The 17,070-nt window shown below is 31.1% G+C and overlaps 1 protein-coding gene across 1 annotated transcript in view; it reads left to right on the top strand.

Annotated features, from left to right (window-relative positions):
- Window positions 1-17,070, top strand: part of Rpt1 (26S proteasome regulatory subunit Rpt1) — a 47,709-nt gene that overhangs the window by 1,867 nt on the left and 28,772 nt on the right. Inside the window, exons 2-3 of the mRNA XM_075353803.1 lie at window positions 938-975; window positions 13,715-13,888. Coding sequence (XP_075209918.1) covers window positions 938-975; window positions 13,715-13,888 — 212 coding nt within the window. The remainder of the gene's footprint in view (window positions 1-937; window positions 976-13,714; window positions 13,889-17,070) is intronic.

The following is a 17,070-nucleotide window of genomic DNA, read 5'->3' as shown; positions in this document are numbered from 1 at the left end:
AATAATATTGTACCTTCTGATTAAATGTGAGTTTTCAAACATGGTTGAAAGGCAGTTTGCCAGAATGAGTGGATGATAACAATAAGCTACATTATATTAAGCATAATGTATTACTTTAAAATTCATTTATATGAAACCATCACTGTGAAGAACTTGTCCATGTTGTTTGGGACATGTTATGCTAACTTATGGTTTCCTCATGTTATCTGCTGATGCTCAGGTACATTCTGTAGATACAGCTCTGCTACAGTATATCACATTGTGCTTGATTGTGTATGTGATACTTCATTGCACAGGTTTATCTAGCATACAGAACTAGTGCTATATTGGATGATGATAATGTGGTTGAAATTGAAAAACCTCAAAACACTTTTGGCCACTTTACGTTTAGTTGAGATTTAATTTATTTGCTACTACTTTTAATGAGCAGAATTATTAAAAATTTATAATTTTTTATATAATCATTACGTAAATGCCAAGCATCATTTGTTTCCTGATTTTAGCAAAACTAATTCATTTTTATTGATAAATGCATTTAAGTTGTAAAAATTTCCTTTTTTCTAAAATTTGCCTTTTAATATATTTTATATTTAAATGGGAAACTATTTTCACATATATTTTTCTACTAACTGTAGCAGGTCTGTTTTTCATTCATTTTCTTAGCAAGTGATTATTTCTTTTGGGTCCATTTCATCCTATTTAACAGGTTTATTGCCTCATCATCTGTTAAAAATGTTTTCCACAAGTAAACGTTTCAGTTCAATTTTTACCGTATTTCAAATCAAAGTTTTCTTTTTAAGTTCTTCATTATCTTCTTGTGGTGTTTATTTGTAATAAGTTTTCTTTAATGAAAGATACAATTGAATTATTATTTTTAATCTTTTAAACTGCCTTCCCTAATTATTGAGATGTAATAATTTAGTATTTTTTTTTTCAGCTTTGGATGAGGCCGATATAGCATTACTTAAAACTTATGTAAGTATGTTTTACAGTTGTGTTTGATATACCTGAAAGAGAGAAAATTTTTAGATAACATTATTTTCAAAGCTAAAAATTAGATTTGGTTTTTTACTGAAATTCATTTATTTTAAATCTCATTTTTTTCCAGTTATCATAACTGTAATGATTGTAGATGGTTCAGTATGAATCAAAGTCACTTCCAAAAACAGCACAGTCATTCTGAAGAATATCCATAATCTTATGCTAGGTGCACTAGAGAAAATGAGAAATGAGGGGTGGAATGATTTCCTATTGCTTTCTTCACTGAGCCAAATAACTATTGCAAATCAGCATGCCAACCTTGCTAAAAAAGATGATATTCAGCAGCACATCTGACACCATCACTGCCCTCTTCAGGGATTGTTGTATAATAAACATTAATTCTTCCCAGAAAAAGCAATTGATCAATTGGTACCTCATTTACCTTTGAAATTTATATCTCTTACAGCCACATAAAGATTGCAGTAAATAGTAGAAAGCAACAATTTAATGTGCAGCTTTGTGTATGATTATTACATGTTTAATAGCACCTGTGTGACATTAAATTAGTAAGGGCTAGAAAAAATGTTTTTCCTCAAGTCATTTTAATATTTGGTTGTTAATCATACTGCTAACTTACAGAGATGAGCAGAAATTGTGAGAGACACTTTTTGAAATAAAATAAAGAATTTAAATTTATGAAGCATAAAAATCTATAAAGGAGAAATTAAATAAAAAAATAAATAAACATTAACTCTTTAAGATCATATTGTTGTAGCTGGTTTAAGATAATGTCATTGTACAGGTCGTGTGGTGTAACTTGACAATTGCAGCCTATCATGCACGGAGCATTATACTGTATGTTCTACTAATATCTCCCACATCATTGCAAGGGCAACATATATTACGGTTATAAATGCAAATTAAACTAAACTGCAAACATTTATTTTATTAATTACAATTATGATATGCTGAAACTGTAACAGGTAATTTATTGAAAGAAAATCAAAATAAATTAATTAAAATATAATTGTAATTTGTAATAACTTTACAAAAAATGATGAAGAATAAAAAATCCTTGGAAAACAAAAACATAAATTATTGTAACATGTTAAATAACGGCAAATGGTGTTATTTATTACAATTTTTTAATTTATATAATTTTAATTTAGATATCCGTATAGGTTAAATATTTCATTAACATTTGAATTAAGTTAAATCAAACTTATCAATTTGTGTTTGGTATTCAAACTTTATGAATCCATTTCTTCAACTACAGATATTATTTCCGATGGAACCTCATTTCAATATTGCTCGCTGTTTGACCATAGAAGTTTCACCATTTAGGTTGATGATTAGTTTGTTGACTTCAATATCCATGGCTCATTCTTTACGTCAGTAGTTGTTTTCAATTTCATTAACTTTCTCGCAACATTTTAACCACATACTAGCATCAATAGAAGAAACCTTTTGTTTAACTGGGGCACTAATATCTGCTGCTGTAAAGGTTAAGTTTCAATCTGCCACTCACTCTTTTATTATTTCCCAAATAAGTTCTATTGGATTTAAATCTAGTTTATATGGGGGCAGTCTAAGAACCATATGACCCTCTGCATTTAAAATCCTATCGAAAGAGTAAGCTACAACCAGATTTGATGCTTGTATTAACTCTTTTAATCATTTGTTTATCAAAGGAAATATTCCGTCTCTTTAGCCATAATTGCATTTCTGCTCTAAGGGTTCCCAGTTTCGTTGTTGAGAACTGCTACAGAATTTGGTTTCAATTTTCCCAAAAGGTTTTTGGAAACCCATTGTTCGAAGTTCCTGTGGTTCATATTATTGTAGTACTCACATGTTTTTGAGCTAGCAGTAAGGCATTTTGAAAAAATCCATCTTTTCCTCCTGCATAAATTATGATGACCCTTTTGGCTTTGGAAATAGGTGGATGAAATCTGAAATCCCTTGCTGCTGCTGTCTTTTCATGACTTAGAGGATGAGTGTGAAGTTAAAATATAACTTTTATCTAAATATATGATTGGTCAATTTTCTTCCTGAAATTTCTTAATGGTTTTCATGTAAAAAATTCTCTTCATAGCAATATGTCTCTGTCAACAATTTTCGGTTATTTGTTGTTTTCACCTACTCAAATCCTAAATCTTGTAATATAGTCCTTAAAACTTGTTTCTGGTCCTTGCCCACCCAGATCATTTTGAAATTCTTTTTTTAATTTTTTGACAATAGGTACTGTTTTATCTGTCTAATAATAAGTAAAAATTGTGAATGATTCTTCTGACAGCTGAGGAATCATAATTGTCAATCATTGTAACTTGTATTTGTCTCATGCGATATTTATCTGGTGTACAGAAACTTGACTCACCATTTTCATTTGGAAACATGCCTTCAGCTTCCCTTGTTATACATGTTACCACACTAATGGATACACCAGTAGCTATAATACAACAAAGCTGAACTTGTTGCAAGAGAATAAGAAAACTGTCGTCTGATTTCTGTAGCTTAGGTTCTTCGATAAATTTTAACACGTTATATACAGTTTCTTTGCTCTGTCCATGGAATTTTACTATGCTTTTAATTACAGTATTCATTTTTAATGATAAAAGCTACTAAAATAAATTATTTTGTTTGATGTGAATACTAACACTGTTAGGTCCTGCAACAAAAATAAACTACAACACGCATAACATACTTTACAAACAGAAAAAATGCAAAATTCTTAAAAAGATGTCATTTATAAATTTAAATAAAAGGTGCACAAATAATTTTGTTGCACTTGCCTTGTTACAGTTAAGAAGATTGTGTTCTTACTGTCACATAAAAGGATACTATGTACTTATTATTTATTGTTATATGTTATATTTGTTTATAAATCCAAGAGCCTACACATCTACTGTAATATTTGCTGGATAACATGAATCATAGTTTAAACATAACTTTGAATGCGATTTTAAAGACAGTAATTAGATGATGTCATTGCAAGTATAATTTCATAATATTTTAGCAGTAACTATGTTTGTGGCATGCATGCATAACAGCTCTTTAACCCTCCATGCAGTCTACTCACCATCACAACACTAGTCTTCAATTTATAGCGTGGACTCAATAGTTGGTTGTTTTAGTATACACATCACCTTTAAGTAACTCTGCAGAAAGAAGTTTGGAAGGGAAATACCAGAAGAATAGGATGGCCAATTCACATTTTGAAATTGTGAAATGATGGCATGCTCAGCAAACAAGCAGTGCTCAGTTGGGCTGTAACTCTCATCTTGCTAGAATCATAAGTTCTTTTAGTTCAGTTTGGTATTGATTTTGGAGGCCAAAAATTTGTTTATTTGCAAAGAAATTTGCATTTACTCTTCATGAATTTGTATTCTCTTCAGGATGTTTTAAGAAATGTAGTGGAATTATGCAAGACAGCATAATAAAGCATGCTAAACAGTTTTCTTTAAAATTGGTAAGGCTGCTAATAAGTTTTGAAGATTTTTATTTGGTAAGTAGTGTTAACTAAACCAGTGAAATGAAAATTATTTCATTAAAACAAAATAAATTATCAAATACTTAAGGTGATTTTGAAACAGATTCATTAAGGCTGTGTAGTTTTCAACTCCTTTTTGCTTGTGATTGTTAGTTAATAAACTTGATGTTTGAATTTGGTAGGAATGAAAATTAATGCAAAGTATCCTACGTAAGTCAAGAGCTGCAGCATGCATTTTTACCATTGATCTCTGTGGATATTGAGTGACTGAGTTTAGCACTAAACTCAGTCACTCACAGATCCACAGATACAACAAAGATGTGAACAAAAGTATTCTGATTTGGAGGTTTTGTCAAAACAGAACCTTTTTCTCAAACTTTGACACCTACAAAAGAATCCTATGTCAAGATGGTGGAAATCATTGATTAAACTGCCTGTGGAATTATCGCTTTTGAACAGCGATAATAGAATTAATAAAAATAAATAACTTCAGTGACTTTGCCATGCGTTGGTCAAAGCTTCATGGCAACTATATATCAAGGTGCCGGTTATTATATTGTACCAAGTGCTGTGTCAGTCTGTAGCTTCAGAAAGTTTCCTTTTGAAACTTGTCAGGTTTTCTGCTCAACCCTATTTAATTATGATCAGTTTTGTGAGTATAAATTGTGCTTGTTTTTCTGTTTAGTTATTCCAAATATATTTAATAAAACAGTGATGTATAGATAGCATGCAGTATTTGAAGTTATTACAGAACATATACCAGGTGTTAGACCAGGAAGAATTCTATTTTGGGAGGTGATTGTAAAAGTGAAAATAAAAAAAACCAAGTAAACATAATCCAGGCCCACCGGGTTGATCTAGTGGTGAAGTCATCATCGGGAATCAACTAATTTTGAAGTCAAGAATTCTAAGGTTCAAATCCTAGTAAAGACAGGTACTTTTAAATGGATTTGAATACCAGATCATGGATACCAGTGTTCTTTGGTTGTTGGATTTCAATTAACCACACATCTCGGGATTCGTCGACCTGAGACTTTACAAGACTACACTTCATTTACATTCATACACATCATTCTCATTCATCTTCTGAAGTATCTTACAATAGTTCCAGTGGCTAAAACAGAAGAGAGAAGTAAACATAGTTCAGAGGTACTCTGTAGGTAATATAGTGTGTTCGGAAAGTCAGTGTGCAGTATGCTTTAGAATTATGTGATGCATTCTTTTCTTTCGGCATTAGATTGGTTGCTTATGGGTTTGTTGGGTTTTGCTAAGTAATAAACCAAGTCATCAGTTATTGAGTTGTGATTGAATGTGTTTTGTTTATTGGAATCAATGGTTGCAAGAAATGTAACTGTTCTTTTGGTAGGGGAATGCATTTTTATCATTGACCATGTCTTTCATGAAGGTAACAAATACACTGATTTATTGAAGCACAATTTTCTGATAAGTTTCCAAATACTCCCTTGTTCCTTGGTGCAATGAAGTTGGAACTCTTATCGAAAGATTTCAGGCAACAGGCTCTGTTGAAGATTCTGATTGAAGTGGGAGACCAACTAAACTAAATGAACGGAAGCTGCTTGATATTTCCAATACTATGGCTATCAAAGTCAATGTGTAATTTAGCACAGCAGCAAGATATCTGACTTGCTACCACACATAAAGATGTAAGAAAAGAACTGAAACTTATCCTCTACAAAGTAAAGCGTGTTCAAGAAGGGAAACCTACAGATCATGCCAAAAGACATAATTATTGTCAGTGGTTTAAACGTTTTATTAACCAAAATTCTATGGGTATTCTGGATATTATATTTTTTATAGATAAAGTGTGGTTTAAATCACACTTTAGTGAAATTAATTCACAAAATACACGACTGTGGTCAACAACTAATCCCGTTGAATTGCACGAACAATCATTATGCAAAACAAAAATTGGAATCTAGAGGACGTGAGTAAAACGTGCATTGTGGGTCCAATCTTTTTTGAAAGTACTGTTGATGGTGTGCTGTTTTAACAAATTTCATTAGTTAAGTTAACAGAAATGGAAATCAATCACAGTTGGTTCCAACAAGGTGGTGCCACAGCAGATATTTTTTTAAAAAGTCATCGACCTGTTAGCTGTATGTGCTGTGGCACCACCTTGTTGGAACCAACTGTGATTGATTTCCATTTCTGTTAACTTAACTAATGAAATTTGTTAAAACAGCACACCATCAACAGTACTTTCAAAAAAGATTGGACCCACAATGCACGTAAAAATATCTTTGGTGAACGCATCATTTCAAGGTATTGTGGCCTGCACAATTACCGGATCTGACTCCCATATTACTTTCTACGGTGGGGCAGGAAAACAAGTAATGTATCGTAACAGATCTTGCATGATTGGTGAGCTAAAAATCAGAATAGCGGCATATGTATGAAGTACCAGTACAACAGTTGGTTAGAGTGTTTGAAAACAAATTGAAATGTGTGCAGTGTTGTATTGATGTCAGAGGAGATCATTTTCAACACTTTTTATAAACTATTCCAGTTATTGTAATATCGGTTTCTTTAAAATAATAAATAAAAGTAGAAAGTAATAATTAAACAGTTTCTTCATTACATTTCCTTTATTCCAGTGTGCAGCAACTTTCTGAACGCACTGTATAATACAGACCTAAAACATTTTTTATACTAATTATGGTAAAATATTACCTGTATATTATTTGACTTGAAAATTATTTAAAAAATTGTTTCACCAAACTGTATTTATAATCCTTTTTTGAGAAAGGTCACATAAAACCCAAAAATTTATGAGAAACACTTTTTTTGGTTTGGCATAAAATTATTTTTTTTAATTGTAAATTAGCAAATAAAACTTTGCAACAATTATTTTGCAGATAATTTAATTTTGAGAAATTTGCTATAAATAGTCAATAAAAAATAAAACTATTTGAAAAAGTTGACATTAATTTACAGCAAAACATGACAAATATTTACAATTCTATATAATAGTCAAAAAGTCAAAATTATTTATATTCAAGCCAGTAAAAATATAATTGCTATGGATTGTAACTTGAAGATTCTACTGAAAATAAAACAAACCAAACTAAACTTCATTAGCTGCTAATAGTGTTAAAAACTTTACCATTAAAATCTATGCACTTCTTTACTCATTTCTAGAGATCTTGTTGTTCACCTCAAAATATCTTCATTCTTCTTTTGTAAGGGCAGCAGTATTTAAATTTGATTAATTAGTGCAACTCGTGCATTAACTTTCAGTTTATAAACCTCACCTTTTATTCAACTCCATAAGCAGTGGTATAATGGAGTGAGGTTTGGAGACCTCGGTGGTCAATTAACAGTTCCACTAAACCTTTCTATTTTCTAGTAAAATGCCCATTTAAAACTTCTATTTCATGATGAGCTCAATGTGAAAGAGCTGTGTTGTCTATTTGTTTTGAAAGAGAGATATTTTATAGTTGAATCATTTTGTAAAAATTCTAGGTAACTTTGAAAGTTGAACATGAAAAATGGTGAAATTTCACTTTTGGTAATTTTTTTCAAGAGGCGGGATGGCATACACAGTTTGATTATTTTTTTATATGTAGGTATATGTTAGTAGTATTACCATAAATAATATTAATGGTGATATACTTAATGCTAAAGTTTTATGAATTTTTAATAAATTAATTTTTTTTTAAATTCAAATTTTGGCTTCAAATAACTGTAATGGGGCAGGTAATAAAAATCTTTTAATGGTCAATACTTGGCCATCCTGTGTCAAGTATTGTACCACTTTCACTTAAGGAAAAAGACTTACTGCTTATGTGTATAACAATCTGTGGTTAAATGATAATGTGTAGGTTCATTTTTTCCACCCAGTTGGACTACGTACATCATTTCAAAAAGCTCAACAAGACAAAGTGTGGGTACTGATCTGCAAGTCCTGAGAAAGTTGACATCACTTGAACTAACTACAGTAACGGGTAGTCACTGTAGTTAGTTCAATACAAATTCAAGTTAGACACAAGTTCAAAAGAATTATCAGAAGAGATATCACAGCTGTTAATTAAACACACTAAATAATAAACTTTCACTGCTATAAAAACAGGCTAATTCATTTAAGAATTAAAATTTTGTACAATTTATTTTTTCTTCAATAGTGTTTACAAAATTCAACAAATATAAAAATAAATTCTTGAAAAAAGATATAGGCTACTCATTGAAATCTGTTTGGGTAAGTTTTACAAGCATTTCTGAATCAAAATTGTATTAGGTTACTGGTATTTAAGTTATGTTGTTAAATTACAACCTATCAGTAATTATTTTGAAAATATTGAAAATGTCAATTTCACAATACACAAGAAACTTATTTATTTACCATAAATATCTACAAACACTGCAAGTTGCTCAAATTTGAGATTTTTATTACCAGTCCTATCACAGTTACTCGAAACCAAAATTTGAATTTAAAAAAAAAGAATTAGTTTATCAAACATTCATAAAACTTTAGGGATAAGTATATCACCGTTAATATTACTTATGGTAAAATTACTAATATATACCTATATATATAAAAAATAATTCAAACTGTGTATGCCATCCTTGCCTCCTGAAAAAAAATACCAAAAGTGAAATTTCACAGTTTTTCATGTTCAACTTTATTGGTAATTTTCTTATAGAAAGAAGAGAGATAGGTAAATAAACCACTGAACCAATCTTTTACTTTAAGAAAATATGAATAAATTACTTTTTTCATCCGTTCAGAACCAATAGTTTTTTAGTTACGATTTTTTCTCTTATATAAAACTCAATAAAACAACTTGTTTTATTCAATTTGAACAGCTGTTTAACAATATTGTCTGGTTTTAATGATTTTTACCAGCTATTTTGTATTGAATAAAAAATGTGGTTTATCTGAAATTGATGTTTTTATTTGAAAGCCGCCATTTTGTTTTTATAAATCCTAGAGGGTTCAAATTTTTACAGAACATTTTTAGAACTTTTATTAAAAGGTCTGTAAAGTTTTAATAGAATGTGTGGGGAAATGGGCGAGTGATAGTAAATCAAAAGCATGTACCTCTTCGTGGGACACATGGTATGTACAGGTGTTTGATGAAGTTTTCCTGGGACTTTCATAACCTGTTCTACTTGTGAAAATAATGGAAAAAGTTCATATAAACATGCTTCGTTTGCGAGTTAAAGATTTACTAGTGAAAGATTTTGCTCTGATTTACTCGGGTGAAATGAGGTTGTACTGAAATTTTTAGGACGTTAATTTAGGGGAAGAATTAACGATTTATTATGGTTTTGACCGGAAAAATGAAACAAAATAGGTCCTACAACCATATTTGAAATAGGTTGTGAGAAATCAATAGAAATTTTCTTTGGTGAAAATTAATAAATTGGGTAAAAAATCTGTTTTTGATGTTTGACCTGCAAGAACTTAAATGAAACTTGTCACTTGGGGTACTGCAACTGGTGAAATACAAATAAACAACTCTACAAGTATGTTTTGTTTACTGACAAGACAAATTTCACTTGAGATGGCATCAACAACTTACACAATGAGCATACATGGGCAGAAGTAAATCCTCATGAAACAGCAGAAGGCAATTTTCAACAGCAGTTTAGCATCAATGTATGGTGCAGTCTTCTTCACAATCAGCTGTTTGGATTGTTCGTATTACCTGGTTCTTCTTCAAGAAGAATTACTGCAGCTGCTTAAAGATGTTCCTCCTGCGTGAGATGCAAAGTATAGTTTCAGCACGATGCCCCACCTCTCCACTTCTCTTGTGTCATTTCCACTCACTTAAATTATCATTTCCCTGAGAAATGGATTGGTCGTGAAGGTCCACATTCCTAGCCACCAAGATCGCCTGATCTAACACCTTTAGATTTCTGTGTACGGGGATGGATGAAAAATATTGTATATAAAACAAAAATACATTCTCTTGAGAGATTAATTCTCACTGATATGGATGTGGCTGAGCAACTTAAGGAGAGCCCTCAAGAACCAAAAAGAACAATAAAAATAGTACAGAAGCACGCCAAGAATGGTGGGCTCATTTTTGAACTGAACATTTCCTACTATTTTACAAAATGAATTCCAGGAGAAGTGTGTGTGTGTGTGCACGCATGCTTGTTTACATGCATGTGCATACAGTTGTGCCAAAACTATCAGCGTGCCCAGCCAGGCCGGCCGACTGATGGGCGGAGAGCGGAGAGGGTCTCTCTTCCAAAAGCATTGTGTTGACTATCAGCAGAAAACTTTCACAGTGTCTCATTTGAATCATGTAAGCAATGACTCACCACAAACATATTATTATTATTGTGTTATCGTATTTAGACTAATATTTATCTAAGGATTTGCTGATGTAATGACTAATGTCAAAACACAGTGGCAACAACCAGTTATTTTAGTTTGGTGACTAATGTTATAACTAATTTTTAAACAACCCTCTGTGAAATATCTCTAACTACAAACAGATAGCATAAATTAACAGTCTTCAACCAAGCATTGCAAAGTTGTACAATTGTAAGACATTCATGTAATCAATTGTGTGATCTTCCTGTAATAAATGAAATAAAGTATTGTGATAGTGATTTTATGCTTAAAATCAATTTTATATGGTAGTTTTGTTGGTAATAATTTAATATTTATAAAGTTTTTTGTTTGCACAAACATTTAAAAAAGGACAACGGTGTATAACAAAATTGAAAGGATGAATCGTTCATAGTCAAGGCAGAGAAATTATTTCTAATGTTTGCAAGTTTATGAGAGAAGAAGCAGATAGCAAGGCTTTGACAGTTCCTTTATCAAAGACTTGAGGAAGAACTGCTGCAGCATGTGGTTTGTCTGTGTGTGTGGTGACAACAAATAATAGGAACTAAAAACATCACAGATAGTGATGACAATGAAATGAAACATTTTTCAACACCAGGCAAATGACCAACTTCTAAAAGGTGTAATTGCCTTCCTACAGTGACAATTCTTCAGAAATCAAGGGCGGCCCATAATTTATCTCGATGAATTGTACATACTTAGCAGTCACCTTAAAAATCAATCATGATCAGACAATTCCAACAATGGTGTCCGACATTCAATCTCTAAAGGCTACAGATTAATAATTATTATTCATGCTGGCAGTGAAAAAGGTTTCATTGCAAATGCCTTGACAATGTGGAAAGTGACAAATCAAACTGTGGACTATCACGATAATGTAAACAGGTGATATGTTAATGAAATGAATGAAAGAAATATTGCTGCCAAATTTGGAAGTAATAGACAATGCTCGTTACCATAATGTTCAAATCAATAAAGCCCTGAACTGAAAGAACAGAAAATAAGATATGAAAAATTGGTTTGTTTAACACAAAATTTGTTTCACAGATGCTGTGTATGTGCTTGAGCTTTAAAAACTGGTAAAATTGCACAAACTTAGATTTTGCTGCTGTATCTATGATGAAGTTGTTTAAGAGAGGGTCATGATATCATCCAAATCTCAACCCAATTGAACTCATTTGGGCTGATTTTAAAAGTTACATCACTAATAAAAATACTTCATGTAGTTTCCCCTCAAGTTCAAATGTTAACTGAAGAGAAGATTGCTACCTTGAGCCAAGAAGACTGGGTAAGGAAGTACGATCACGTAAAAAAATTGAAGATGAGTAATTATCAAAGGAAAGTGAGATCAACAACCTTATTAAATCATTTGTCATCGCATTGGAGAACAATTCTGACTCTGAGGGCAGTGATAAAGATTCAGATGACATGAGCGAGATTGAGCTGCTTGACTGAAAAAGTGAAGGTACTTGAAAAAATAACCAATGATGTTTTTTTTCAATTTGTATAAAATATGCTTTGATTAATACATCTTTATTATGGCTTGATTGTTAACATAGTGCTAATAGTTGTGAAAATGGTAGATAAAACCGCAACTTTTTTAAGCATTTCATTGTAGGATAAGTACAGTAAAATTTTGCTTTTTACTATTATTACAATAAAATTTAAGAAATAGTTCATAATAGTTGTAATGGCAGAAAATATGTTTTTAAATATTACACTACCTAGTTAATATATAACGCTATTACAATAACATACTTGGTCATCGTATTTTATTAAATAATTTCCCATTTTATTGGCTAAATTGGGATTAAAATAATATGTATAGGTTATGCCATAGGTAAAGTACCATATTATAAGGTCATATTTTGATTATAATGTTATAAATTCAGACTAAGTACATTAATTAAAGAATTCATAATTATTTCTAAATTGCATTTTAATGAGGTGTATTATCAAATAGTTTAATTTTGATGAATGTTAGTTTAGCAGTTCACATTAGCTTTACTACAGGTGTCAGCTAATAAAAGCAACCATGATGTTTTCAGTTAGGCTAATAATGACATGGCTGCGCGTGTTGATAGTTTGGCTCAACATATATATAAAAATAAATATACAGGATGTACCACAAAGATATTGGGACACTTTCAGGACATGTTCTATTAGTGAAAATAATTAAAAAAATTCATATAAATGTAGGTTTGGAGCTTTGTTTTCGAGTTACAGCTAGCGAAAGATTTCACCCGTAATTTTTTGGACCCAAATTAAGGAATAGGGTTGGTGTTTGTTATATAATTTAAGCTGAGAAATAGGTTAGGTGTTTATTATATAATTTAAGCTGAGAAATAGGTTAAAAGAGATCTCAGAACTGTTAACTCCAGCAGTTTTTAAGATATCTGACATAAAACAAATTTTTTTGTTTTACTACAGATATAATGAAAACTACTGGAGGTATAGTTCTGGAACCTATTTTATTCAGTTTTTCAGGCCAGAAGCAATATGAAACCGTTAATTTTGCCCCCCTAAAAATTCAACCTCATTTCACTTGGGGAGCTGAATTCCAGGCTAAATCTTTCGCTAGCCATAACTCACTAACGAAGCGTTTCCAGACTTACGCTTATGTAAACCTTTTTCATTACTTTGATCAATAGGAATACACCTAAGTGTGCCAGTTGCCTTGTGGGACAGCTGTATATATATATATATATTTTTTTATGTATAATTTTCTATAATTAAATAAATTTTTTTATAAAAGTATATTCAGAAATTTAATTCATTGATGCAGTCTGTATTTTAGTCATATTAAATGATAGCTATCAAATAATCATTTGTGATTTTTCAAGTTTGTTTCCTTTTTCACTCTATAATTTGATTGTATGTAGTGTAATTGTTTTGTTATTTTTTTTATATGTTCCTTCTAGGGCCAAGGTCAGTATACAAAAAGCATTAAAGGTGTAGAGGATGATATCCAGACTATTATAAAAAGAGTGAATGAATTAACTGGAATTAAAGAGTCTGACACTGGATTGGCTCCACCTGCTTTGTGGGATTTGGCAGCTGACAAGCAAACCTTACAAAATGAACAACCACTCCAGGTATTTATTAAAAAAAAAATTGTGTTCATTGTGCGCATGTGTGTGTGAGAGAGCACACACAAACATACACATGTTGGATGTGTGTGTTAATAGCCTGTTGTTACAAACTGCCAATGTATTATAAAAATTCTGTTTTAAATTTAAAAAAAGTTAAATTCTTAAAACACTGATGTTATTGGCTCACTCTGTGTGTAGAGACTCACTTTACTGTATGTAGAGTCATATAATGGTATGTAGTATTTTATTATGGGTGAGGTATTCAGTATTTAAAAAATGGGGATTAATGTTGTATTTATGTATGTACAGCTGTAGGCATTCCATTTGGTGAATGGCTTGTTCAGCATAGTCCCTGTTCCCCTTTGCCCCCAGCCCATCATCTGTAGTCATTTCAAATAACAATTATAAAGTATAACTGTAATAGCTTGTTTACTTGGTGATGTAAAATGACTAAATTAGTGATATTTGTATATATTTTTTAAACATCCCTCTATTACCTACTTCTTCAAATGTATGCATATTAAAATCACATATTGCAAATCTTATGAATCAGTTCAGTTTGTTCTATACAACTGTCAGCTACAGTGATTTGTACCCATTTATTCACCTTTTCACTGTATACTCTTTGAGTAAGGTTATAACAGTTAATTTTTAGTGTCACAGTTATAGCTGTGTATTTTTTTGTGAATTAATATTGCCTTGATATATTTGAATAGTTTAGTCAGAAAGTGAAATTTAAATAGTCAAAAATTGGGGTACTTAAAACTACTCCATCCTATGAAATTTTGCTTAATGTTATAAAGTTCATGACAGAGGAAGCAGAGAATGGTGACTTATTATAAAATACTCTTCTAAAAGTGTTACTCTTTTATAGAACGTGTTAGTACAGCTGGTGTCTCGAGTAGCTCTATCACTCGCATAAAAAAATTGCACAGTTCATCAACATCGTTTTCAACACCAAGGAAAACTTCTCAGTGGTTGAAATCTATCACAGGGCTTGATGATTTTAATATCCGTAATACAATCAACCACTTTTACAATTCAGAAAACCTGTTAATAAAATACTCAAAAAATTGAAGGATGATAATATGTGAAGCTCATATCAAGTTCAAGCCGATCATTACGTTGAGTTCTTTAAGCAATAGGGTTTAAATGGACTGGAAGTCTCAAAAAATTTCTGAATTCAGAAAAGCGAATTGACCAATAGTTATTGTAGATGAGACATACATCCATAGCAATCATTTGCAAAAAATGTGGGTTGAAAAGTGTAATATGGTAGAATGTTTGAAGAAACCTATTATTAAAAGAGACAGGACAATAATTTTGAATGCAGGAGGAATGATGGGATTTATACTGGATTGTCTGATGATGTGGAATTAATTAGTACAACAGGAGATTGCTACCATGATAAGAACTAATGCTAACTTCTGTAAATGGGTTCAAAATAAATATCTTCCTAAATTACCTGAAAACTCTGTGATAGACAATGCGCTGAACCACAATGTAAAAGTTAATAAAGCTCCTAATCTAATTGCTAGAAAGGAAATTATGGTAAACTTCAATTTAATAAAATTTCAATTCCTTGAAAGTGGAGTTGCCATTGACAAGATTGTAAAAGAAAAACATTATGTTGTTTTAAGACTGCCTCCCTTATCACCCTGAACAAAATCTCATTGAACTGATGTGAGCAGATGTGAAAAACTGGGTTGGAAAGTACAACATAACCTTTATACATAAAGGTGTTGTTAATCTTTGTATGAGTAAATTTAGTTTTATTGGACCTGAACAACGGAAACCAAAAATTTATAATTGCTTATGATGTGAAGATAAATATAAAGCTAAACTAGGTGTTTTAGAAAACTCTGTTGAATCTCTTATAATATGTTTAGACGAAAATAACGAAAGTGATAAACGGATGACGGCAGTATCTATGAGAGTGATCTGGATACTAGTACTGAAACTATGAGTGAAGTAGAGGAATTGTGGTATTTGCCTGGTGGTTAATTATTTTTAAAATATTTTTTTTAGAAGTTAAATTGGAGACATTTCATAATTGCATTGCACTAAATACAGTATAATAAGGTGTAATCCTATAGTATTTTCCCGTGAAAAAAGTTAGATAGGCCTTTTATAAAATAAGACAAATCTTAGTAATAAGATATTAACCATAGGTTTTTTAGATTAAAACGATATAATTTTTATTAACATGACAATCACCTCACACCGATTATGGGAAAAGTCTACTAACTACTGAACTGGCCTGTACGCACTATTATCTCTCCACACACCAGGTGAAATGCCTACAGTTGTACATGTGTTTGTCTTTTAATAAATTGACTGCATAAATCGATTTTGATGAGATTTTATACAGAGGTTCATGTATTTGGGGCAATTTTTTGGTAAAATTTTAGGGTCAGTATTTCCAGGGGTGGGGGTGGGTTTTTTGGGGAGTCAGTTTTCTCAGAATTTTGTGAACATAACCCCACTTTATATTAAGCTCAGTATATGCATGTATGATTATCATACCTTTAAAAAAAATATATATTGCCTTTTAAATTACCCCTACCCCAAAAATCAAAAAAGGCTGTTTTTTTAATTATTGCATATTTTTTAACTGTTTTTTTTTTAATGTCTTCATAGGCATAATAGTGTAGTGCAAGCGACCCTAACAGAATACTTTTGGGGCAATACTGGGGGTGGGTGAGCCGATCAGAATTTTTAAAAATATTATTTTTCTGAATTTTTCAAACTTTTTTAGTAATAATATTACAGTAAAATTCATCATAATTCACCCCCTACCTAAAAAAAAGAAATATGAGGTAACTTTCTATTGATTGTACATTTTTTAGTGGAATTTAAAAAACAACTGTGTAATTTCTCCCATTTAACACAGTAAATATAGAAAAAAAATTCTTGGAAGGTGATTTTGGCAGAGCAGAAAAAATATTGTTTTTTGAATTTTTAATAAGTTTTTTGGTTTGTTTAAACATATAACGATAATTTTACAATAAAACTTCATCATAAATTATCCCACCCCAAAAAAGAAATCTTTGGTCCTGTTTTTCAAGTGTAATTATTTTTTCACTACATAAGAATAAATAACTGTGCCAGGAAAGTATTACAACTTTGTTGTCAGATTTTTGTTTAAATCTGATTTTGTTTTTCAGATTAAAATAATATAATTA

This window comes from Lycorma delicatula, chromosome 1 (assembly GCF_047948215.1).
Source record: "Lycorma delicatula isolate Av1 chromosome 1, ASM4794821v1, whole genome shotgun sequence".
NCBI classification, from domain to species: domain Eukaryota; kingdom Metazoa; phylum Arthropoda; class Insecta; order Hemiptera; family Fulgoridae; genus Lycorma; species Lycorma delicatula.
This window is presented reverse-complemented; position numbering and strand designations above follow the sequence as displayed.